Source organism: Salminus brasiliensis, chromosome 6, assembly GCF_030463535.1.
Source record: "Salminus brasiliensis chromosome 6, fSalBra1.hap2, whole genome shotgun sequence".
In the NCBI taxonomy this organism is placed as follows: Eukaryota; Metazoa; Chordata; class Actinopteri; order Characiformes; family Bryconidae; genus Salminus; species Salminus brasiliensis.
Genome location: NC_132883.1, coordinates 43,196,388 through 43,221,859, shown reverse-complemented (window position 1 = coordinate 43,221,859; position 25,472 = coordinate 43,196,388). Strand labels below are relative to the sequence as shown.

General features: G+C 41.3%; 2 protein-coding genes across 2 annotated transcripts in view; one reads left to right on the top strand and one right to left on the bottom strand.

Annotated features, from left to right (window-relative positions):
- stx2b (syntaxin 2b) overlaps window positions 1-14,427 on the bottom strand; it is an 18,904-nt gene extending 4,477 nt beyond the window's left edge. The window contains exons 1-8 of the mRNA XM_072682483.1: window positions 14,122-14,427; window positions 11,891-11,971; window positions 11,347-11,446; window positions 5,048-5,122; window positions 3,642-3,715; window positions 3,361-3,469; window positions 1,187-1,260; window positions 861-998 (exon numbers count right to left, since the gene is read on the bottom strand). Of these exons, the coding sequence (XP_072538584.1) occupies window positions 861-998; window positions 1,187-1,260; window positions 3,361-3,469; window positions 3,642-3,715; window positions 5,048-5,122; window positions 11,347-11,446; window positions 11,891-11,971; window positions 14,122-14,151 (681 nt within the window). The 5' untranslated portion in view covers window positions 14,152-14,427. The remainder of the gene's footprint in view (window positions 1-860; window positions 999-1,186; window positions 1,261-3,360; window positions 3,470-3,641; window positions 3,716-5,047; window positions 5,123-11,346; window positions 11,447-11,890; window positions 11,972-14,121) is intronic.
- LOC140557837 (piwi-like protein 1) lies at window positions 1,249-25,472 on the top strand. The gene is made up of 21 exons (XM_072682630.1): window positions 1,249-1,332; window positions 16,030-16,106; window positions 17,546-17,636; window positions 17,804-17,932; window positions 18,372-18,586; window positions 18,691-18,812; window positions 19,128-19,208; window positions 19,435-19,632; window positions 19,718-19,826; window positions 19,908-20,034; window positions 20,581-20,698; window positions 20,817-20,931; window positions 21,798-21,985; window positions 22,078-22,150; window positions 22,241-22,441; window positions 22,649-22,752; window positions 22,849-22,919; window positions 23,431-23,584; window positions 23,661-23,786; window positions 24,230-24,377; window positions 25,356-25,472. Exons 2-21 carry the CDS (start codon window positions 16,038-16,040, stop codon window positions 25,470-25,472), a joined length of 2,556 nt encoding a protein of 851 aa, XP_072538731.1. The 5' UTR covers window positions 1,249-1,332; window positions 16,030-16,037.

Here is a 25,472-nt window from a genome sequence, read left to right as displayed (position 1 = left end):
AGTTTAAGCAGCTTGTTTAAAGGCCACATACTAAAGTTTAGTATCTTTTTACATAGAGACATGTACTTGTAATGAAATGTGAATTTTAAACACCAAATAAAAAGCTGTTTGGTCGAGCTTAGCAAATTTATGCTTCCCTACTTGCTTTGTGGCGATTATCATTGTTTCATAGCTCTGAAACTTTTCAAATGTGCAGTTACTCAACCAGTACATTCTGTTTTTTTATCAGGATTTATAGCCATCTATCGAGTATTTAGAGTTGGTATCGGGATTAGTACTCAATATGGGTAGATACTTAAAAAAAAATCTGGTATCGGTATCTGTATCAGAAAGGAAAAAGTGGTATCGGTGCATCTCTATCATCTACGTCCGACCGACGGTTGAGGGTGAGGATTGACACATGCCTCCTCAGACACATGCACAACTGTAAACTGCTGCCGATGCAACGTCACCGGGCAACCAACGTGCTCGGATGACAGCGCAGCATCCCCAGCTCTGATGCATCGGCTAGCAGACCCCCATGCCGGCTAGCATCACACTGAAGTGATGTGGGAGGAGAGAGAGAGCCATCTGATACCCACCCGGAGAGAGCAAAGCCAATTGTGCTCTCTCGATCTGCGGCTGCTGATGGCAGGCAGCATACCCGGGATTCGAACCAGCGATCCTTGGGTCATATTAGCAGTCCGCTGGGTCACCTGGAAGTGGCTTTAATATAAATGCCCTTTACACTTTGCTGCATATTGTAGATCACAATATGTAGCAAAAATCACAACATAACATGTCGTCCACATGGCAATTCTTTCCCCTCGAGAGGCTAGCAGTTTTCTGGACACTGTTGGGAGAAGCACATAGCACTGTACCTGTGTCTCCACCAACATGGCCATGTCCATAAACATCTCGTGGAGCTCTTTGATGCTGGACTCCAGACGTATGATGTCTTTGTGTCGGGACTCGATTTCGTTCAGTGCCTGCCGGGTGATCTGCGAGTCTGAGATGATCTAAGGGGAAAAGAAGAGACTTTTAACTGCTAAAATGATATTATTAAATGATATTATTATTATTCTAGTCTTCTATTATTCTATTGTAAATTTGCAAAAAAAAAAAAAAAAAAAAAAACTTTAGCTAATCAAGCTTTGTAAAAACCGGGCTTTGTGCACACAGAGATTTCAGTCAGCATTAAACTTACATCGGAGGTGAAAATGGACGGGTTCCCGCTCTCCAGCATGTCTTCCAGTTCCTCGTTTGTGGTCAGTCTTCCAGCTGCAAGATCACAAGTCAAGAAAGCGATTTACCCAAATACCCTGAGGTTCACCAGCCTCAGAATTTCGTAAGGTAAGAAAAGGCTTGGGTGGGTAGGAGAGTGTTTTTGTGTTATTTACAGTACAGTAGTGTCCCAGGGGTTTACATACATTTGTTGTTGTTGTTGTTGTTGTTGTTGTGTGTGTGTGTGTGTGTGTGTCAGAGAGAAAAAACATTCTAGACATTCAAGACCCACCACTATCAATCACACGAGTAATTGTTGAATCCATCATCTATTTCCAGCTACTGATCTAATCCAGCAATTAACTGAATAATCACTTTTTAAAACAGGGTCGTCAGGCCATTACTCCCCACCCCATCACTCCCCATTCTTACTGTAATAAACACCAAAAGGAGAATTTAATTGCATAACCTGCCAACTAATCACTGATGATTCACAGAGAAGGTACATCTCAAGTTCATATTCATAAACCCTCCATATAACATCCATATAATTAGCACATTATTGTAGAATAGCCCAGCTTCTCCCAGCGGACTATGCCCATGTTTATGGTACCTAGGGAGAGAAGCAAAGGAGGGAGGATCCCAGGGAGAAAGAGTGTAACTCAGCATCTTTATTTACACTCATGTATTCCTGCCTGTAAACAGCGAATGCACTCACTAAAGCACTGAAAAAAAAATGTAAAATTATGTGTGTGTATTTTTTCCCTTTATATTTATTATTATTTAATTATTATAATAATAAATAAATACAAAAGAAATATATAGTGCAAAGCAAAATCATAGCCTATTGTGAGAATAATGTTGAGACTGTTGTAATTTTTTTCTGCATTTATTTTTTAATACTCATTTTAAGTAATATTTAATAATATTATTAATATTACTAATGACTAATATTAAGTAATATTATCTTGTGAAAGCATTGACTTGAAATAAAAATATATAGTGAAATAATAGTGAAAGTAAAAATCTAAATCTAAATCTAATCTAAAGCTAAAACTCTTTTTATTGATAATACAGAGACTAATACATATATTACTGTGCATTAACAAATGTGCCACAAAGTCCATAAAGGTGATGCCCCATGGCAGGGGGTTTCAGATAAAGTGGCCAGTAAGTGTACAGTGTGCAAAAAACTGAAATGGACTGATGGACTAAAAATTGGTCCATCAGCTCTGGTCTCCTGGGGTCCACGCTTAGAAATATAGGTGCTACAACAATCACAAGACTTTCTACTGACAAATCCAATTGCTGACACACGGTGAGAAGATCCTAAGCATGAATATAGATCCAGTCACATGACCCGCTGCCTTTGACTCATTGTGCTGAGGTGTACCTGGCTCTCCACTCGTGTGTTACCTGGGCAACGGCTACAACAGAGTCTCTGGTGACAGAGTGAGCCGTCTCATGTGTCAGTGGCGAATCAGGGACCTCATTAAGCTACTCTCACTGGGAGACACACACTCACATACATGCACACTTACACTGAGACTCACACACAGCCCCTATTTAGGAGGCAACACCCAGATCAGTGAGCTTCAGCAAGCGTTGTGGCTTTCTTTTCTAGCCTAGCTGTCAAATCAGAAGTCAGGAGATCATCTCAAACCAAACTTGAAAGACCTCACTCATAATAACGCATGATTACGGATGATTTACTGGTCAACAGATCTGGGTGATCTTGTCTATAATAAATACGGACATACCCATGATTTTTTCTGGACAACTTCCATAACTTCCAGGACACTAGATCTCCAAAAGCATCCAGACGCCCCTAATAATTAGTTAATTCAGCCACTTTAGGTGCACCCAATGTCCGATTTCAAGCATGACATAGAGATCTATAAACCACGCCCCCTCCCAATCACAGTGGAGCTGCAGTCTCTGGATTGATGATGCTCCATCCAATACCTTTGGGATTACCTGGAGTGTCCAGAACTAATCATCCCACATCAAGTATCTGACCTCACAGATGCTTTTATGTGGCTGAATGCAATCATACAATACCTCACCATGTGTCCCAAGTGATACCCAAATATCACACTATGATATTTCTGCCCTTTTGCCCACCCCTAATATGATGTTTAAAAAGTGAGGTCTCACTGATCTCGAGCTGTCTCTGGATTCGGCTTTTGCTTCTCTCTCTGAAGGACACCTGGGTCTCGTTGTACTGGGTCATCACCTCCACAAACTTCCGTGACAAGACCGTGTACTGCGCAGACACACAGAGAAAGAAGAAAAGAGCGTAAACACACCCCCCAAAACCTAGTCCTAGGGGTTCTCCGGTTCTCCTTAGAGAAAAGAAAAAATACTGAAGGGGACAAATGCACAGATATGAGGACGATCCTGTGAAGAAGAGGGGTAAGGATGGACTAGATCTTCACCTGGGTTCTTTGGATGCGGACATCTACCGAGGCACGATTGGCTTGGTCTTCTGGAGGCAAACACTGTTGCATAGCTGAGGGGAGAGAGAGAGAGAGAGAGAGAGAGAGAGAGAGAGAGAGAGAGAGAGAGAGAGAGAGAGAGAGAAAGAGAAAGAGAAAGAGAAAGAGAAAGAGAAAGAGAAAGAGAAAGAGAAAGAGAGAGAGAGAGAGAGAGAGAGAGAGAGAGAGAGAGAGAGAGAGAGAGAGAGAGATACACACACACACACACATTATTTCAGAGAACACAGTACTTCCACTGCTCCACAGCTCAATGCTGGGGGGCTTTATACCCCTCTAGCCCACGTCTGGCATTAGGCAGCAGCATGGTGCCAACAGGGTCATGTTTATACTTTTCTATAGTGACTGGACCAGCTGTGTGTGTGTGAGAGTGCATTTGCACATCTGTGTCAGCAACAGGTGCAACTTAAAGTAGCTGAATACATTTAGTAGAAGGGGTGTCCACAAACATTTGGCCATATAGAGCATTTCAGCCGAGAGAACCTTTGCCAGCATTCTCTCTACACTATCTGAATGCTGGGCTTCGATGGCTGAGGGCACCACTGGGAATTGGCCTCAGTGGTAGAGCTCAGTTGGGCTCTGCAGAATCGCTGCTCATGGGGCTTTCATCAGCAGCTCAGCAGCAGCTCAGCAGTCGGAGCACTCAGCTACAACTCCCAGGGTCAAGAGGGCTGTAGAACTAGGATGATCATGGTAATTAAACTTCTGGGGTCAACGCGGCACAAAGTAAAGCGGATGTATTGTAACGGCGTCAGTGATGCGAAGGAACCGAATGCTAAATCGAGTGCTAATAGCGCCCCCCTTGTGGCGAATCTTTAGCCTGCTAAATGCGAGTGAGTTGCAGGGGAGGTTGACGAGGTGTTTTGCATGTAGAAATATCTCCTATTTTTTTATTTGTGGCCTAATATGATTATGTTGTCACTTGTTGAACAATCAAACTGTGCGCTTCACTTTAATTAAAAGACATAAGTTTTTGGACAGCATGTTTCTGCTGACTAGTTTGGAGGTTTTTATATAATAAGAGCTTTAGTAAGAGTGTTAATTGGGCAGAACTGCTCATCATTTCTTTTTAGTTATATGTGTTTAACTATATTACCTCTCAAAATTGTTCTAATAAGGATTGAATATGTAGATTTTAAAGGTGTGTCCGAATACACCAGCATGGTGAAAGTTACATTACATAAGCTGGCTTTTTTTTTTATGTCGCTCCGACAACAAAGCACCTGAACGGGACATGCTCTTAATTCTGACTTGTGGGAAGCCAAGTAGGATCTTCTGACTAGCATGTGAACACAGCATTAAGCCATCAGATTTCCCCCTCACGACTCATATTCCTCCCAGAGACTCACTTTTCAGCTTGGTCCGTGCCAAGTTGGCATTCTTCTTGATTTCAGCGGTCAGCTGCTCAAGCTCTTCTTTTGTCTCTGAAAGAAAGAAAACAAGCAACAAACTGATGATGCACAAGCATATTGGCTCTTTCCCCCACCTGCTGGGCACCTCTGTTTGTGGAAAAAGGAGCATTTCAAATACCTTTACCTTTCACCACTGGTCCGGCCCATCATTTCACACCCCTACAGGGTTGTCACCTTAGGACCTACTCCAATGGTCAAGCCTTTTTTTCCAGCATTTGCAGCAAATTAGAACTAGAGCAGATTCCGCATTAACTACTGACCATTAATTACACTCAGCAGTGCTCCGTCCTCCCTCAGAACTACCTTCCTACAGGTTGCAACTCCAACCCAAATCTAACTCACACCACACAGCCAATCAAGGACTAAGGTCTAAATGCAGTGATTAGCTGGACCAGGAGTGGTCAGTCAGATTAGGGCTGGCTCCAAAGTCTGCAAGCTAGAGTTAGAGCTGGCTGCTGTAAAACAGCACTATTAGTACTAGTTATCTACCTGTATTTGGGTGATTCATGTAATAATTATGACTTTAATAAACTTAAAAAAAAGTTAATTAAATTCATTATTGTATAATTATAGTTTATGCCATCAGCAGCCAGAACCAGAGGGAGCAAAATCGCCTTTGCTCTAGCTAGGTGGGTAGATGGTGCGCTCTCCTCTCATCACTATTAGGAGATGTTGGCCAGCACAGGCGTCCGTTAGCTGGTGCATTTACATCTTAACTGGCTAAGTAGGTTCAACTGGTTCAAGTAGGAAGCCTTTAAGCACAACCTGCAAATGCCTATAAATGGTCCATCAGTAAATAATTATAGCATATGCCATCAGCAGCCAGAACCAGAGGGAGCACAACTGGCTGTGCTCTAGCTAGGTGGGTCGATGGCATCTGTTAGCTGGTGGACCTTGTGATGGCTGCCCTGCAATGCTAGGTTGGCAACAGCTCAAAAAAATTGGTGGCTGGCTGCACATTTATTGGAGATGTTTGTTTAGTCCTTACCCTCCTGGTGTCTGGAGCTACATACAGGTGGGTTAATTGGCAGAATCAGATTGGGAGATAAAATGAAAAAGGGAGAGAAAAAAAATATATAATAAAAAAATAAATAAAAAAATAAATGAAGACTTTGAAATATGTTAATTACCACTAGGCAAATTAATCACTGCTGAATTTATTTTTTATTTTATTTTTAACAATCAACTAATTCGGTTTAAATTAGGTTAATCAAGTTACCGAGACAACCGCTCTCGAATTACTGAAAGACTATAAAGCTTTAAGTGAACAAATTCAAGCTGAAAGGTAAAACAGGAAACTGCAGCAACTAGATCAAAGTCTAGGTCGCCAAGGAAACTACGCACTACCTTTTATCAGCATATGGGCCAGTCAACAAATATTTGCTGGGACACCTGCTGCCTCTTACAGGTCAGCTGTTGCCATGTTTACTGGTTGGAGGTCAGCCTTCATTAGCCACTATCAGTAAAAGCAAAACGAAGTTTATTTTGTTAACAGACACCAGATCAGAGCAGACGTCCTCGGAACAGAGAGGAAAGTGGCTGAGCAGCAAGAAATAAACAGCACTGCTCGCAGTCCTGCACCGACACACGAAATACTGCACTGCTGTGTGTTTTATAGGCCAGGCATGAGGCCTTTAGTATGTAAATGGCAGGCTGAGTGAATGCACACCCATGTGTGTGTGCCTGAGGCCGCTCAGAAAAGGCTTTGGTAAAAACAGCCACACAAATGAAGCACAGCAGAGAGGCAATCAGCACACACCCAGAGAGAAATGCACACGGTCCATAGCAGGGTAGATCTGAGCTGGATGCGTTTGCCAGCAGGACGTCTGGGGATATTTCCAGCACGTCTCCTCAGTGATAAATCTCTCAGTTTGAGCGAGTTTCTAGTGCTGTCAACCCAGATGTTTGGGTCGGTCATGGTCACATGATCACAATCAATAAATATTATAATAAATAAACAAATTTTTAAAAAAGCACATTTATTTATATCGCATTTTTTATCACAATGGGTGCAGTGACTACACAACTTTACAGAGATCTGGTGTCCGAGCCTCTGGTTTACGAGGGACAGGTGGTAGACCCCATCCGATTTTTTTTTTTTTGACAATGTATTGCCCCAGAAATAATTGCGATACACAATATTGTCATATATTATAGATATAAATGGTAATACATTAGCATAATGATGCAATTACACTCTTCTAAAGAGCAACGAACATCTGATAATTACAAATATTCAGACATCACAACTAGAAAATAAAAATGTTTAAATATTGTAAATAAATTAATAATAAATTAATTAAATTAATTAAATTAAATTAAACCACAGATTTTAAACAAAGTCGACACTGTGGCTTGTTCATGTTAATGGACTCTTGTCCTGCTTTAAGCTGTGGAGTGTGACCTTAAAACCAAGTCCAGTTGGACTGGGGGAAAGTTTAACAGCATTTACAGCTACAGTTGAATAAGGTATGGTAAAACAAGGCTGTTGGACTGATGAAATATTTTCTACCAGAACGTGCAGCGAAACGCCACACTGCGTTTCTGGACAGGCGCGGCTCACATGGCGGCCCAAAACCTCACCACGGCGCTTGTTGTTTTGCAATGGACTCAAGAGACCAATACAAGCTTCAAAGGGGGTTTCAGTTTGTCATGCAGTGAATACCCGGTTCATAGACAATACATGATCCATTAAAATATGCCTGGATCTGCCCCGATCGTGATCCACTGGATTGGATTTGGGACATTCCTACTGGTTACACCTGAATGAACTGGTTTTATGAATGTAGCCCATAATCACCAATCCATAACTAAAGGGAAACTAAAGTCTTATAACAGTCAATCATTTGTTCTGAGCATCTAAAACCATACGGTAACCTCAAATCTGTGGACTAAGGTCCTGGACTAAGACAATATACTGTCAGTGTCACACAAAAAACCTTGTAGCACCACTTTTTACTATTTTATCTTATTTTTGCGACTCACTAATGTGAATCTGGCAGTTGTTCTTTAGACTGTGTCCAAATTCCTGACTGGTGGACCAATAGAAATGCTCCAACATGACTTAATATTAAATAAATACAATCTTTTTACATTGACTTCAATTGAAGTGAAGTTTTTCCCGTTTTGAAAACGCAAAGCTTTGTGCTGACAGTGCTGATATATGTACCTTACTGGGTTTACCCTTCATACCTTTATAGAGGGGCAGTTATGTGATTTTTAATGGTTCGACAAATGGATATTTCGATTAATGTGTGACATCCGAGATACAGTATGGATCAATGGCAAACTAATCACTTCCTATGTGGAGTACTAAGGTATGTAGAGCATCAGCAGACAATTATGAGGAAGAATTCCACCCTGTTGGACAACATCACTCCGACATACCGGCTACAGTTTCAGACAAAGCCCATCAACATTAATGTAATTCAATTGCCTTCATCCTCTTCCTACAAAGATCAAGCAAGCTGCTAAGAGGTGCTATTTGTGCTGCGAGTGAATTGATGTCAGTTGTGTGTGAGAGAGAGAGAAAGAGAGAGAGAGAGAGAGAGAGAGAGAGAGAGAGAGAGAAAGAGAGAGAGAGAGAGAGAGAGAGAGAGAGAGAGAGAGAGAGAGAGAGAGAGAGAGAGAGAGAGAGTGTGTAATTGAAGGAAATGGAGATACTGTATTGATTAGTGAGGTCACAATTACAATCATAAAACTGAACTTCCCTGCAAATCTTACAGTAGGAAACTAATAAACAGCAGGAGTCTGTTTAATGATACTGGTACTTTTTGCATTGGCATTCTGGCCCATTAGTGTTTTTAAAATCTTCAACTGACCTAATCAGTGCATTAAAAAAATAATTTATGTTTTTTGATGATAAATACTAACTATGTGACTTTAGCTGGGGTAACAAGAAAAACAAAAAACTCAGATACAGTTTTACAACCCTGTTATTTACCATTTATCCATTTTTAATAACGGCATGCATAGTACAGACTGTCTAGTCCCTGTAGAGAAGTACTGCCAATAGAATAGGACTCTCTGAACTAGATAAACATGAGCCTATTGGCATCATGCTGCCTAATGCTAGGAGTGGGCTAGAGATGGGTACGAAGCCTGCCAGCATTGAGCTGTAGAGCAGTGGAAGGACCGTGTTCTCTGTAATGATGGTTGATGTTCCATCCAGCACTTTTGGGATGAGCTGGGGAGTTGGGGATGAGGTGGGGGTGGTCTCTAGACAGTGGAGACAGTTACGCCAACGAGTTTTTTGGATAAACTCTTTTTAAGAAACAATGAATGAGCAGGTGTCCCAATACTTTTGTCCATATAGTGTGTTTGGATGTACTACAGTGTTTAAAATTAATGTATTTGGAAGGGGAAGGGAGAGGTTTCCTACATGTTTCCTGGAGTGCCTAGTAGTGTGTGTGTGTGTGTGTTCTGAGTGATGTGTGGTTTCCTGCTGTAGCTCTCTATTCAAGAGCAAGAAACGATTATTTTTAGAGCACCAACCATATACCATGTGTGTGTGTGCATTTAAAACAATGGCTTGAGCTACTGTGCATTTACTATAAAGTACAGTGCTGTGTGCAAACCCAGCACGACACCAGTAAAACACAAAGAGCCGTATTCATCATCAAACAGATGTTCTCCATGTAATCAATCACTTCAGGAGGTTCTGCAGCTGCAGTTCGGCTCAGCACCGGACCGAACACAACGTGTGTGTTCAAACAATGGACAAAAGCAACCGCGAAGTGCCTCGTTTCTCAGGTCTCCTTTCTCAGGAAGCTCGCACTTCTTACACTGACTCATATGAAAGGTTACTGTGCCAGGGCAGGCAGCACAGTGCTGTACTATAGGGGTCTGAAAATGCAGCGATGCATTATTACACATCAACTCCACACATACTGGAACGCTGAATCCATTAGAATCCATTATATTAATAATGTGATAATGCACATGATAATATAGGAGGAAGTGCTGCCATTAAAACATAAACAAACAGACTCCGGGCCCATCAGCTAATAGCAGGTAACAGCATTTGTAGCTAAAGATATCAGAACTGTGTGTTGTCTTATATTTATTAAACATTACTTTTTTTGTTGAGATGGAGCAATTTGAAAGCATGTGAGGCTTCAGAAAACACAAGCGAGGTGTCCATCATGTAGACAGCCTCACTAACTGTGAACTGACTTTTAACTTACTTAAGGGAGTTTCTTTCTTATTAGTATATAATGGCTGATAGTTGTTGCTTGATTACAGGCCAACAAGGTGGAGTGATACTTAAAAGAGCTCTGAGCCAATCACATTTGGAGGGAGGTCAGAAGTAACACTGGTATAATGGTTAGGGGTGTAACAGCGCGGCGTGGACCTCGCGGTTCGCCATCTCCAGCAGGCTAACCCAGGTTTCTTTTCCTTCAAGTGCTGCATAGCGCCCCCCTGAGGCAGTTAATACAGTGTAAACATTAGGATGTTCAAAGGGTTTTCCTATATATTTCATGAAAGTTATGCTCATATAGCATATATATCCGGGCATGTTCACTCATTCACACGCACTCTCCATACACACATACTTCCAAACACACACACACACACACACACACACACACACACACACACACACACACACACACACACACACACACACACACACAGCAGTTTCAAAGTAGCCATGTTTTTGGACTGTGGGAGGAAATCAGAAACCCACATGGACACAGGGAGAACACGGACACTCCACCCAGATGAGGACTTGAACCTAAGACCCCAGTGCTGAGAGGTCTTGCAGCATAAGATGCTAAATAAGAATATATAAGGATATATAATATAAGAATTTGGGGGAAAATGAGAGATGAAGAATAAACAGCATGTCTATGTCTCTCTCTCTCTTTACCTGCAACAGCAAGGCCGCGAAGGTGCTGGCAAAAAAGATACAATTACCATAGAGATACTACTAAATCCACTACAGGTCCCACAACACCATGGTTTCAGGGAGGCAGGCGTGCTTGTGAAATTACTGTATTTACCCTAATATTCAGTACAAATACACATACCGCTACACCCTTATTAATGTTCAATAATAATCTTTAATAAATGATTCATTCTGTTTTGGCTAGAACAGGCTGCTTGGTGTATTGTTTATAGCGACCTTATTCCACCACTGTCAAGAATCATCAACAAACTGAATAATAACTGTGAGGCCCCAACAATCTGTGTTTGGTGTGTACTGTGTGTTTTGTGATGGAGGGATTACCCACTTTCATCAGGGTTGGGTGCTGAGAGGATCATGCTGTGTTTCTTCTTCACTTCATTCACCTGGGAGGAGATTTTATCAATGACACCCCTGACCTCCTCCACCTGAAACACAGCACAGCACAGACTTCACTAACATGTAGGGTTGGATACGGACATTCAATTCAATTGTACATATCAAATACAGACTACAGAGACTGTGAAAATCTAATTTATGGTGACCGTGGGTTTTTTTGGACACTTTTCTTGATTCCTTGAAATGAATCAAGATTGGGATTTTAATATGATTCATTAAACCATTGTCTTTTGTAACATATTTAAAAAGCCTTGTATCTCCAAAAATGTCAGCTTTACAGAAGCATTTCTATTGGTCCATTCATCATGAAATGCTAAATACAGTGTAAATAACAACTGCCGGATTTACATCAATTTACATGTCAAAAAGTGAACAATGGCAAAAACGGAGATTCAACCTGTTCTATCCTGACACTGCAAAAAAATGAAAGGGCAAACTGCAGATAATTTGGTGTGAAGTGGTTGGCCACAAACCTTCCTGAAAAAGTCCTCCATGAAGCCTCCTCTGTCCACAGACACAGTGACGATGCCATCCTCCTCATCACTGGCCCTTCCCTAAAGCAGAGCAGTAAGTGATGAATCAGTCATTAGTCCATTAGATCATAAAATATGGAACACATTTGTTCATGTTTACGGAAATGACAAACAGCCATCAACAGAAAACACATTCAGATGGGGCTCCAGGGTGTTCCCAAATACACATCTGCTTCATATTTTAGATTTTAGAGGCCTCTGTATTGAAGAGGTCTTTGTATTTGAGAACAGGAACTAGCACAAAGTACAGGGCTGGTTGATACTGATGAAATGATCAAAAAATGTAAAAGTATTTAGCAAATTTATCACAATATCAACCTGTTTACATCTGCACTGATGGAAGTTGAGAAGATGCCATCCTTTCTGAGTGCTGCTCCTTAGTGCTGAAATATCTGCAATACACCTCAATAGTGCATAGCCCAATAGTGCATAGCCCAATAGTGCATAGCCCAATAGTGCATAGCCCAATAGTGCATAGCCCAATAGTGCATACGCCCCAATAGTGCATACGCCCCAATAGTGCATACGCCCCAACTGTGCACGCCCCAATGGTGTAGGCCCCAACTGTGCATGCCCCTTTGGCCAAATTACAGCATTCCAGACAGTCTTTTAACACTTATTTGATGGATTCTTACCCATTCTCCCTCAAAAAAGGCTTCTAGTGAGTCTCTAGCATTAAGGCATCGCTGCACAGTAGAACAGTGCACCGCCTCCCCATAATCTGCTAAATCTTCCTGTTGGTGCTTTTCAATCAGTCCGTTGCTAATTAAACCCTTTGCAATTCTGCTTCAAGCCAAAATTACACAGAAAAGTATCACTCAGAACCTCAGAATCTGAATCTGTCATAAATGTGACCAAATTATGTTATTAAATAATGATTTTGGAATCTCAGCCTTATCTAATAAGCTGTTGTTCTGATATCAAAAAGACTCTGACACTACCATGCGCCCCTAATAGACAACACATTGCCCAGCCCATTAAATGTAACAGCGACAACAGCAGTGTGTTATTAGGCCCAGCACTCTGACAAGACAACGCCTCCCAGCCCAGTCCTCAGGGTCCAACAGATGGTCCACATTTTCACTCTGTACCATCTCCCAAAGCAACTGCTCAGGGCCCAGTTTCCCCAGAGCATCTTAACTGGTAGAGAGAGTGTTCAGCGCGGGACTCCCATCACCATTTAGGAATTATATTTGTGTTTAGATGCTTTAAAGGCAAAAAATCTTTACCAGTATATGGACAAAAGTATTGGGACACCTGCTCGTTCACTGTTTCTTCTGAAATCAAGGGTATTAAAAAGAGCTAGCCCTGCTTTTGTTGGAGTAACTGTCTCTGCACGTGAAAGAAGGCTTTCTACTAGATTGTGGAGCATCATAGCTGTGGGGATTTGATTGCATTCAGCGACAAGAGCGTTAGTGAGGTCAGGATGTTGGGCGATGATCACCACCCACCTCATTCTCAACTCCCCAGGTTATCTCAAAAAGATTAGATGGAGCGATGCTCCCAACAAAGCAGATTCAAGGACTTCAAGACTTTTCAAGCACCAAAAAAATTAATTATAGAACCAAAAATGTTTGTTTCATTTTTATATTATTATTATATAAAATGACAACAGACTCATTACAATATTTTCAATTACTTTTAAGTACATTTTTCAATTTTGTTATTTTTTAAGGACTGTTCATGCTTATTTTCCATGACTTTCCAGGTTTTCCAGGACCCCTACAAACCCCTGATTGAGCCCTATACTACTGGCAGTGCTTCTCCACAGGGACCAGTCAGGGAATAGGTGTAACTTAAAGAAGCTGAATGCATTTAATAGAAAGGGTGTCCACAAACATCTGGACATTTAGTGCATGTTATCAGTAATGTCTAAACTGTTATAAAAAACTTTATGTAATAAAGGACTAAGTGTCTCACAGCCAGAGCTAGAAGGTGTGCTGGTGGTTTTTTCAGGACTTCGCGCAGTTCGTGCTGCTCATTAAACACGCATACGCTTCTCCTAGAAACCACGCACAGGTAAGCGAACCTGCGCTGCGTAAACCCTGCGCCACTCCGCGGCACCTAAACACGGCCAGCTTAGCATCTCTGGCTAGCGGGTTTTAATGAAACCGCTCTTAAACCACTAACTCCAGGTTTCTAAGCGCTGAGAAGTTACCAGCTCCACTCACCGCCTGCAGATCAGCCAGCCGGTCCCTCATTACAGCCTCCTTTCGAGAAGCTGAGCTCAGTAGACGGGGTTAGCTACGGCTATCTGGTGCTGGCAGGAGGCGCCCGTTCACTTGCATAGGGAGTGAAGCCCATCTCCAACACCAGCCGCCGAAGTGGGAAACAAACAGCTGAAAGCGGCTCTAATGGCTCTAATAAAGTAATAAAAGTGGTTTTCCTCAGCAAAGTAGTTGTGGAAGTGGATTTGGCTGGAGTTTGCTCTTCTCCATCGACGTGAGAGGCAGCGCAGATGCGTCCTCCCGGCTGCCCTTCCTCGCGCTCACTGGCTGCAGCCCTGCAGCCCTGCAGCCCGTCTGAACACATGAGCCTAACCGTGCCCTCATTTACACTCCCCAACACCGACCCACCCTCAACACCTCAAAATAATAACATAAGCCTGGATTTTTATTTTTTATCTAAGACACGCCCACAAAATAATTAAAAGACATGCTCACAAAATGCATTGAAGTCACAAACCAAAATTATTTAATTTAATAAGTCAAGATAATACATTATCTTATTGTTATTATTATTTTGTGGCCTTAATACATATTTTTATGGCCTCAATATATTATCTTGAGGCCACAAATTAATTTTCTAGTGGCCACAAGATAATATATCTTGTTGCCCCAATAAATTATCTTGTGGACATTGAAATTTCAATATATTATTTTGTGACTAATTAAACCTAGTCTGTGCCCTCAATATATTTTCTTATGCCCTCCATTGATTATCTCATGGCCACTCAAAACTTAAATTGTGACCCCAATGTATTATTTCAAGGTCTCATTATATTATGTAGTAGCTTTAATATTTTATCTTGTGGCCACTAGAAGTGTAATTTGTGGCCGCAATAAATTATCTTGTGGCCTTCACATCCAAAAAATGTGATTTCAATTTTTTTTTGTGACCACAAGAAACTTTATTGGTGACCCCACAATGTATTATTTCGAGGTCTCATTATATTATGTAGTAGCTTTAATATTTGATCTTGTGGCCACTAGAAATTTAATTTGTGGTCTCAATAAATAATCAATTAAATTTGTGATTGTGATGTATTTTTTGTGACTTTTAGAAACGTAATTAAACCTAGTTTGTGCCCTCCATATATTTTCTCATGTCCTCCATGTATTATCTTGTGGCCACTAGAAACTTAATTTGTGACCCCAATGTATTATTTTGAGGTCTCATTATATTAGTAGTATTAGTAGTAGCTTGAATGTGTTATCTTGTGGCCAGTGGGCACTTTATTTATGTCCTTAATATATTAATATATATATATATTGATTACTCAATATTTTATGTTGTGGCCACATGAAACTTATATCATATTAGATTATCTTGTGGCTACTAGAAATGTATGGGCTAGGAATATTATCCTGTAGCCTCAATGTATTATTTTATGTCATTTTAGGGGCTCTAGACAATTCCCAGCAGATAGAGGAGACATAAACAGCACCTTTATTCCCAAAAGAGGATGAGGATTGATCCTTACAAGGGGAATGCCTGGCAGAGGGATTGAGGGGAGGGATTGAGGGGAGTCATACTTGGCAACCCGTTTGAGCTGAAGCGCATTAGCTAGCGCTAGCTAACTTAGCTACCTCAGTACAGTTAGATAGCTAGCTAATATTTTTGGTTTAAGACAAGGTAAAATAGTTGGTGTTAATATTTGTAATATTTGTGAGACTGACTAAGAAGAAAATAAGTTAGCTGAGAATTAGCTGGTTGGCTAAATGCTAGCTGTAGTTAGCTAGCCAGCTGAGCTGTAGGTGGTTAGATAATGATTTATAAAACTATTGGAAGTGTTTTGTTATTTACTAGCTAACTAGAAACCTTAAATTAACATTTATGTGCATCTTTAAACCCTTTAGTGTTGAAAATGACAGGACGAGCAAGATCGAGAGGAAGGGAGCGACGGCAGGGTGATCTTAGCCGTTCACAAGCGATGGTAAAATGTAGCTACGCTAGCTGTGATAATTTGTAACATTTGTTTTTTCTTTTTAAAGATTTGTTCAGTATTAATGCATCATTTTGGTCAAAATGGTTTGTAAGTATTCTAGATAGTTTGCACTATGTGTACTGCTAAGGGTGGCAGCTAGCAATCTAGTGAGGAATTAGCTTCTGAGCTAATATTAGCTAGCTCATTAATGCCTAGGGAATATAGCTATAAAAATATATATATATAAATATAGCTATATATAATAATTAATTCAGTAAAACTGAGGGAACAATTTATAAAACTAAAGGGATGATTTATTACATTGAGTGAACAGATTAAGAGACTGGATTGTTAAACTGAGGGACGGATGTAATAAATCAATTATCTAAATATCTCTAAATATATAATTTGTCTACTTTGACTCTTTGGTGGCTCTATAAAATCCATACTGAGGTAAATCTCAAACAGCTCTCTAGCTACAATGTGAACTACAGAGCTCACACTAAGTTCGTACAAATCCCAAAATGCTTTCTTTATAATATTTAGTGTCCCTTTTTTAATGGGAAAGTGACACGACATAGAGAGAGCACTAGATAGGGAGTACAGGGGTTTATACAGATTTTGGTTGAGGGGAAAGTGCCCTAAACATTAAAAAGAAAAGGACAGACTTTCACGCCATTTCAACACTTGCATGGCGACCCTCCTCTGATAGTGGCGTTACCAGCAGGCTGACTAAGCGTTACGAGAACTCCTATACTATATATAATATGATATAATATAATAATATATAATATAATAATAGATCATAATAATAAAAGAATAATAAAGAATTTCATGCCCTTCCAATATAGGGCACTAAAGTAGGGAGAGTAGGGAAACTAGCCTGTGTTGAGCGGAAAGTGCAGAACTGCACCTTCTGCTGGTTACGTTAAGAACAAAATAATAACATCTATTTTTGCTCTACTTTTTTTTTACCAAATAAAAGAGCTAAGTCCTTTACATTTACTCTTTAAAATCTTAAGGTTGATTTTACTTCAGCATTTATTTCCTGTTGCCACACACAGTTTGCATTTTCTCAGACATTCTCTGCAAGTCACTTATAGGCTAATGTTCTAATATTCCCATATTATATTTTTAAAAGAAGGTGTAAATGGTGTAAATGTCATTAGAATCATAAATTAGATTACCTATGCATTCTTTTAAAGATAGAAAATATAGTATTGCAAGAAAATACCATGTTTTTCTACCTTTTAAAAAGGTTGAGTTGTATTTGTTTATGTCCGAACCCATTTAACGTCTAAAGAAATAAAACAGAAAGCTCTCAAGAGCTGGAATGGCTGGCACCCTCAAGCAGAATTAATGAACTGATATCTTGAAATCAGCTCTGTACAGGCCCTTTTTTTCTTCAGCTAATGGTCTAGTTAGTTAATGAGTGTTTATTCCTGCAGGCTGCACCTCGTGATACTGCGAAGCCTCCAGTTGAGGGAGATATAGAGGGACCAGGAAAGCAGGCAACCCCTCCAGAAGCTACTGGAGCTAGTAAGCATTTACCAGGCTTGTGTTTGTCTTATTTAGTATGAGTTATATATAAACATATATATATATAAATATTTGAAGTTAGTACATAACTGCCCACCTTTGAATGCAGTGATCGTGGCATTGTATTGACCCCTTCTGTTTATGTCATATTTTCTTGGTTCTTCCAGATGTCCTCCAGATTTCTGAAGGCATCCAGCAGATGGAAATTAAAGAGAAAGGAGGACGCAGACGAGACTTTCAAGATGTTGGAGTCAACACTCGCCAGCTCATGGAGCATGTCAGAGAGTCCAAGACAGGTCAGTACTTATGGTATAGAGGCCTGTTTCACATATCCAGAATAAACAGTCACACTCAGACAAAATCCTGAACAAGCACTAAATATAAAGTCAGCAAAAAAATGTCTGATTTCTCTTCAAGTTTATTTTGACGTCAAAAATCATATTTAATCATATGCATCGGAATATAACTCACACTTAATTGACCCTACTTTTTACTCAACCTCCTCACAGTCATGCAAACTGCCACAGTACATCCAATAATAAAGGAGGACATAAAATGGAAATTCTTTTATACAGTGATAAAAAAACACAGTACACAGAAAGCTGCAATTCCACATACTGACTTACTTTAACATCACCAAAATGGGATAACAATGGGTTTCAGCACAGACACTAGTTTTAGTACTGACATAAATGACTTACTGATTATTACATCTGCCTCTTTGTTACTTGGCAGGAGTGTCAGGCAGTCCAATTGAGCTCAGGGCGAACTTCATGCGCTTGCTGTCGCGACCTCAGTGGGCTTTGTATCAGTACCACGTGGACTTTAAGCCACCCATGGAGTCTCGCCGCCTGCGGTCCGCTCTCCTCTTCCAGCACGATGAGACGCTGGGCAAAGCACGCACTTTTGATGGAGCCCTACTCTTTCTCCCTCACCGACTCCATAACGCGGTAAACTTGCATACAAGACTGTCGTACAGAACTTATCTAATCTGTGTAGAGCTGAAATGATACCTTTGTATTGAACCTGCTGGTGGACGTGTTTGTCTCTGTAGGAAACGGTGCTGTGTAGTGAAACCAGACATGGAGAAAGAGTCCAGATTACGGTGACTCTGACCAATGAGCTGCCTCCTTCCTCTCCTGTGTGCCTGCAGTTCTATGGTATCCTTTTCCGAAGGTACGAATGCAGATGCAGGAGTGAAAAAAATATTTAATTGTAATTGTATTTCTTCCAGTTTCAGGATTTTTGTGAAATGCATATTTTACTAAATAAAGAGTAAAAATGATCTCCAGTGGGCTTCAATTGGACATACAATACAGCAAAATTGCTTTTTGAGAACTTTTAATAAACAATACATATGTAGTAATAAAATATACTCCAAGAGCTTAGCATAGAAATTCTTTCATCTTCTTATCAGATTAACCCACATTATTTATGGACCCTCTGAGCGAGGCACCATTCAGTCACCCTTTAACCACTTGTGTTTTGCAGGATTCTGAGGATGCTAAACATGCAGCAGGTTGGCCGCAACTACTACAACCCTGATGAACCCCTCACTATCCCCCAGCACAGGTGCTGCATCAAGGCGTTATCACTCATGTCCCCAATACAGGCCGCACCCATTATCAGGGGCTCATCATAACTGGTTTGCTTTCAAACCAAATAATTTCACACGACTCGTGGCTCACTTGTGCAAATTCCCTATGACCTAGGTTCATTCGTTTATTGCTATTTCTTATTTTACTTGGAAACAAGCACTCAACCTGATATATGCTCCATTTCTGTCCTTCCTGCGCAGGCTCACCATCTGGCCTGGTTTTGTGACCAACATTTTGCAGTATGAGTCCAGCATCATGCTGTGTACTGATGTGAGCCACAAAGTTCTGCGAAGTGAGACCGTTCTTGACTTCATGTATAGCCTGAGAAAACAGTGTGGAGACCATCATTTCCCTAATGCCTGTACCAAGGAGCTGGTGGGCCTGATCGTCCTCACCAAGTAGGAAACCTCATACATTTCCATGCTGTTTGTTAGTGATGGCCTACATTCATATCGATCTATCCTGGGCTGTTATGTTTTAAAGGTACAACAACAAGACATACAGGATTGATGACATTGCCTGGGACCACACCCCCAACAACACCTTCAAGAGAGGAGACACGGACATCTCCTTCAAGGATTACTACAAGACGGTAGAAACGTTATATTGGCTGTCTGTTGTTTGAGACTCATTTCTCTGGTTAACATGGATCTCAATCTGTTTGGCATTGCAGCAATATGGTCTGGACATAATGGATGGGAAGCAGGTTTTGTTGGTTAGTCAGGTTAAAAGGATGGGCCCTGCTGGAGCACCCCCACCAGGTCCTGCCTTACTCATCCCAGAGTTCTGCTACCTCACAGGTAAGACTAAAGCCTCTTGTCCAATGAGAGGACTGACTGGTCCAATGGCATTTCCACCTAGAACTTAGAAACCATGCTTAGCTAGCTGTTTTCAGAGTAGCAATCCCATCCAGATGAGATGCTGAATGAGGTAGGTTTCACATTTACAGTGCTCCTGCAGACCCTTATAGTCTTAAAGTCTTAAACCAGGTGTCTCAAACTCTAAATACCTGGGGGCCACTAGCCAGGCTGTGTTCTCCAAGCCTGGGGAAAGTCAAGGTCATTGAATTTGATAAAACCAATTGTACACACCAGACAGTCTCGCCTCTTACCTTCACACAGTTTTAATATTTTCAGGTACTGCCTGTTTATCTATGTCTTCTCCAGCTCAGAACAACATGATTAAACCATGGTAGCTGTTCAGTATTACAGTGACCTACGAAAGAGGCTATCATCTATGGCAGATATTACCAATCAGGACCCTTCAGAAAACACAGCAGGGTTTCATCCAAGTTCTAACCTGCGCTTCAAACAGCTGTGTAACATCTCTCCTTTAAACGTATTCAGGTCTGACGGAGAAGATGCGCAACGATTTCACTGTGATGAAGGACTTGTCTTCTTACACCAGACTGACCCCAGAACAGAGAGAGGCTCGCCTCAACAGATTCTTCACAAACATCAGCAAGTAATGGGCAGATTGCTTCACTATATGTTCAGTGCAGCAGTTTGTGTATCTTATAATAAGTCTGAATTTTCTCACTAGCACATTCAGTCATTTGCACACCTCTCTCTGTCGGTCTTAGAAACACAGAGGCTCAGAATGAGCTCAGCATGTGGGGTCTGAGCTTTGAGAACAAGCTGCTGAGTCTGAATGGAAGAGTTCTTCCTGCTGAAAGGATCATACAGGGATCCAGGACGGTGAGGGGACTCCACTCACATATCAGCTCACCAGAGCCTAAATGATATATTGTTTGGCCACTATTATCAGCTGACCTGAAATGCTGCCAGTAAAACACCTGTGTGTGTGTATATATAGGTGTTTATATACAGGCTTATTCTGTAATGTAGTGAATATATGAAAAATTATAATTACAATTATACTTGGACAAATTGAAGGTAAAATCGGAAGAGGATGGCAGCTACAAGATGAATGAAGAAGTGTAAAGACCCAAACAGAAGAGTATTCTGAGGAAATACTCTCCATACAGTGTCATTGGATGGCGATTGCTGACGTCATATTTACAGCAACTATAATTTGCTGCAGTGCAGCAGACTGAACTGGTGTTTTTGAACCCTAAACACCATCAGGGTTAAAAAATAAATGTATTACCTCATGGCAATAACCAGCTGTGGCTTAACATAAAAAAGAATTTCTGTGAAGAGAACCAATCAAAAATAAAGGCTAATTTACAGAAACCAACAAACACATTATGAATTAAATTAATTTTTTGCCCCATCATTGCAATACGTATGATTTGTTAAGCCTTTGTAACCTCATGCTGGTTTATGACCATCATATTTGGACCATTTAGAGCTGGCAACTTTTAGTAATATCAGTAAAGTACTGTTCAACTAAAAGTATTGGAGTGTTGGAGTTTAATTTTTGACCATTTAAAACTACAGCCAAGAACTGAAAGCTGAGGCTGCAGTGGGCAGAGGCTCACTGAAACGGGACAGTTAAAGACCAGAGTCTTATGTATCTCAAACGAAAATCTTATCTGTGACAAAATCTCATATTTGGTGGCCCTAATATGCATTTTACAAACTGATGTGTCTGTGCACAGTTTGAATACAACAGGTTTGCTGCAGACTGGTCTAAAGAGATGAAGGGGCTTCCTCTGATCAGAAGCATGCCTCTGGAGTCCTGGCTGATGTTTTACACTCGTCGTAACAGCGATGTTGCTCAGTCTTTGCTCCAGACCCTTAACAAAGTAGCTGGACCACTGGGGATCCGCATGCAGAGAGCAGTCATGTGAGTCAGCGTTCTAATGCACATCACTGTGGAGCTCTGCTCTCTCTGTGCTGTGTCTGTGCTAACGATTTCTGATGGTTTACTTTGAGCAGGATAGAGTATGATGATCGGCAGGAGGCTCTGTTAAGGGCTCTGCAGCAGAATGTGGGACCTAAGACTGAGATGGTGGGTGATCTGGAACTGTGATTGGTCAAGCAGAGACACTTAAAATGATGACGCTCAACTTAACTAAATATCTCTATTTTGGTCGTTTAGGTTGTTGTAATCCTGTCCTCCAACCGTAAGGACAAGTACGACTGTGTAAAGAAGTACCTGTGTGTGGACTGCCCGACTCCCAGTCAGTGTGTGCTGTCTCGCACCCTCAGCAGACCTCAGACCCTCATGACTGTGGCCACGAAGATCGCCCTGCAGATGAACTGCAAGATGGGAGGAGAGCTGTGGAGCATTGAGATTCCAGTAAGGCCCTCAGATGTTAGCCTGTCATCATTACAAAGGTTGCCAGTCATTCTCCTGCATCCCGTATACTGTACATGTTAAACGCTTTTACAGATTAGGCCCAGAAGCCTGTTATATGTATTTCTGTGCTTCTGTCCTGTAGCTCTTGTAATTTAGGTTGTTTGTTCATATCGTTAACTCCACACCGTGTGTGTCACCTCTCTCCAGCTCACTGGTCTGATGGTGGTGGGTATTGACTGCTACCACGACACTGTTGCAGGCAGGAGATCCATTGCTGCCCTCGTGGCTAGTCTCAATAAGGGCATGTCAAGGTAATTGATCGAATTACTGCTATCTGCTTCCTAACCATTGACTTCTGTTTGTCACCTTGTGCACAACGATGGTGAGATTTTATGTTTTTGTTCTAGATGGTTCTCTAAATGTGTTCTCCAAAATAAACGGCAGGAGATCATTGACGCCCTCAAAGTCTCACTGCAAGGTGGGACCAAAAACAGTGGCATTTTGCAGCCAGTTGTTATAGTTTACAACATTAGTTGTTGCAAAACTGTTATAAAAGAATTTCTGCTAGATTTGGAGCATTGCTGTGTGAATTTGATTGCATTTAGTGATAGGATGGCGTTAGTAAGGTCAGGATGTTGGATGATCACCACCCCAACTTATCCCCAATTCCCAATCTCATCCCAGACGTATTGAATGGAGCATCAACCGTCGTTGTAGAGAACACAGTTCCACTAGCCCACACCTGGCATTAGGTTCATGTTTATCTGCTCCAGATAGTCCTATTCTATTGGCAGTAGAATAGTCTCTCCCGGGACTAGACAAGCTGCATATATGTACTGCTGGTTCAGCAATGGGTGCAGCTTAAAGGAGCATTCATTAGAAGGGGTGTCCACAAACATGTGGACATATATACATATAAAAAGAGAGGGAGAGAGTTTATTAATGATTGGCCATTTCAGTTGTAATTAATAATTCTCATTTGTCCGCAGCTGCTTTGAAGGCCTACCTGAAGCACAACAACTGCCTGCCTTCACGTGTTATCGTGTACCGAGACGGAGTGGGGGACGGCATGCTGCAGAGTGTGGTCAACTATGAAGTGCCTCAGATCCAGCAGTCCATCAACTCGCTTGGCGTGGAGTACAGGTGAGGCACATCTCAGCTGTCTCTCTTCGGTTTGATAGTACCACTCCTTCACCTCTACTTTTTTTGTCGTCTGAAGGCCCAAACTGACAGTGGTGGTGGTGAAGAAGCGAATCGCCTCCAGGTTCTTTGCTCGCATCGACGGCAAACTGGCCAACCCTCCACCTGGGACAGTCATCGACACTGAGGTCACCCGTCCCGAGTGGTGTGTTCAGAGAGGGAGTCATTTACTGTCACAGTTTCACATATAATGTGATTTGTACGAACCGTTACGCCACAGCCTGTTCTTACCCTGCAGTGAATTTGGCTGAGAGTCATGTGAAAAAATTAGGACGCCCAATGAAAACCCATGTGTTGTTTAACATATTTAAACATATCGACACTGCGATTTAAATACTGTGTCTACATTTTGGTCATGAAATTGTCAGAAACACAGTTGCCAGATGCACATTATGTGCATTGAATATCCAGTGATACCACAGAACACCTTTAGAAGTCTTGTGGAGTTTGTGCCTCAAATACTTAGATCTGTTGTGGCGGCACAAGGGGGACCTACTCAATATTAGGCAGGTGGTGTTAAAGTTATGGTTGATGGTGTTGACTGAAAGTGTGCATTGTATTTTTGAGGTGTAATCTCTGCTCCATCAGGTATGACTTCTTCATCGTGAGTCAAGCAGTGCACTCTGGCAGCGTCTCTCCCACCCATTACAACGTGGTGTTCGACAATAGTGGTCTCAAACCAGACCACATGCAGAGACTCACCTACAAGCTCTGCCACATGTACTACAACTGGCAGGTAACAGCCTTCATTTATTTTTTATTTTTCCTTTATTTTACCAGGAAGATTAAATAATCCATACAGACTCACAGCATATTAAAACACGACATATACAACATCAAATTTAACACCTACAGCATATTATACAAAACAGCTCATTCGACTCTGAGCCGTGTCTCATTCACCACATTCTTTACGATGCACTTTTAGTAGGTATAAGTGTATTTACTGTGTGTCCAAGGTGTACAATGAGAAAAACCTGTAGCACATTCAAAGGCAACCACCTGGAAGAGTGTAGCTGTTAACTACCTGAGCTAAAACAAAGAACAGCACAGTGGTAATCTGGAGGTTCAACCAGTATCACTGTATAGATAATAGAAAACACCCGTGCTGTTTTAAAATACACTATATGTCCAAATGTATGTATTCAGCTTCTTTAAGTCACAACCATTGCTGATACACATGTGTAAATAAACACACACAGCTTGTCTAGTCCCTCTAAAGAATAATTTCAAATAGAATAGATAGATAATCATGACCCCATTGGCACCATGCTGCCTAATGCCAGACATGGGCTAGAGGGGTACAGCATTGAGCTGTGAAGCAGTGGGAATGATGGTCAGTGGAGCTCCATCTAGTACTTTTGAGATGAGTTGCCTTCTTCCCTGGACAGTAGAGACAGTTACTCCAACAAAAGCAGGATCAACTCTGTTAAATACCCTTGATTTCAGAAGAAGCGATGAATAAACAGGTGTCCCAATACTTTTGTCCATATCATTTATAGCCATACCATAACAAATCACAGGCAGGAAAGTAGGTTCCACAAGTTTTTTCTCTGCATTAAAGTAAAACAAGATTTATTTCTAAAATGAAAAAGAATCTGTGATGCTGTTGTGGCTTCATACAGTAACAGAGGCAACAGCCGCTTGTGTGAGTTTGGTTTTTGATGCTCAGGTCAAGTTTTGGTTTTTACGTGCTTCGTTTTTGTCTTCTAAGGGAATTGTGCGAGTGCCTGCACCTTGCCAGTACGCTCACAAACTGGCCTTCTTGGTGGGCGAGAGCATCCACCAGGATCCAAACATCAACCTGGACGACTTCCTGTATTATCTGTAA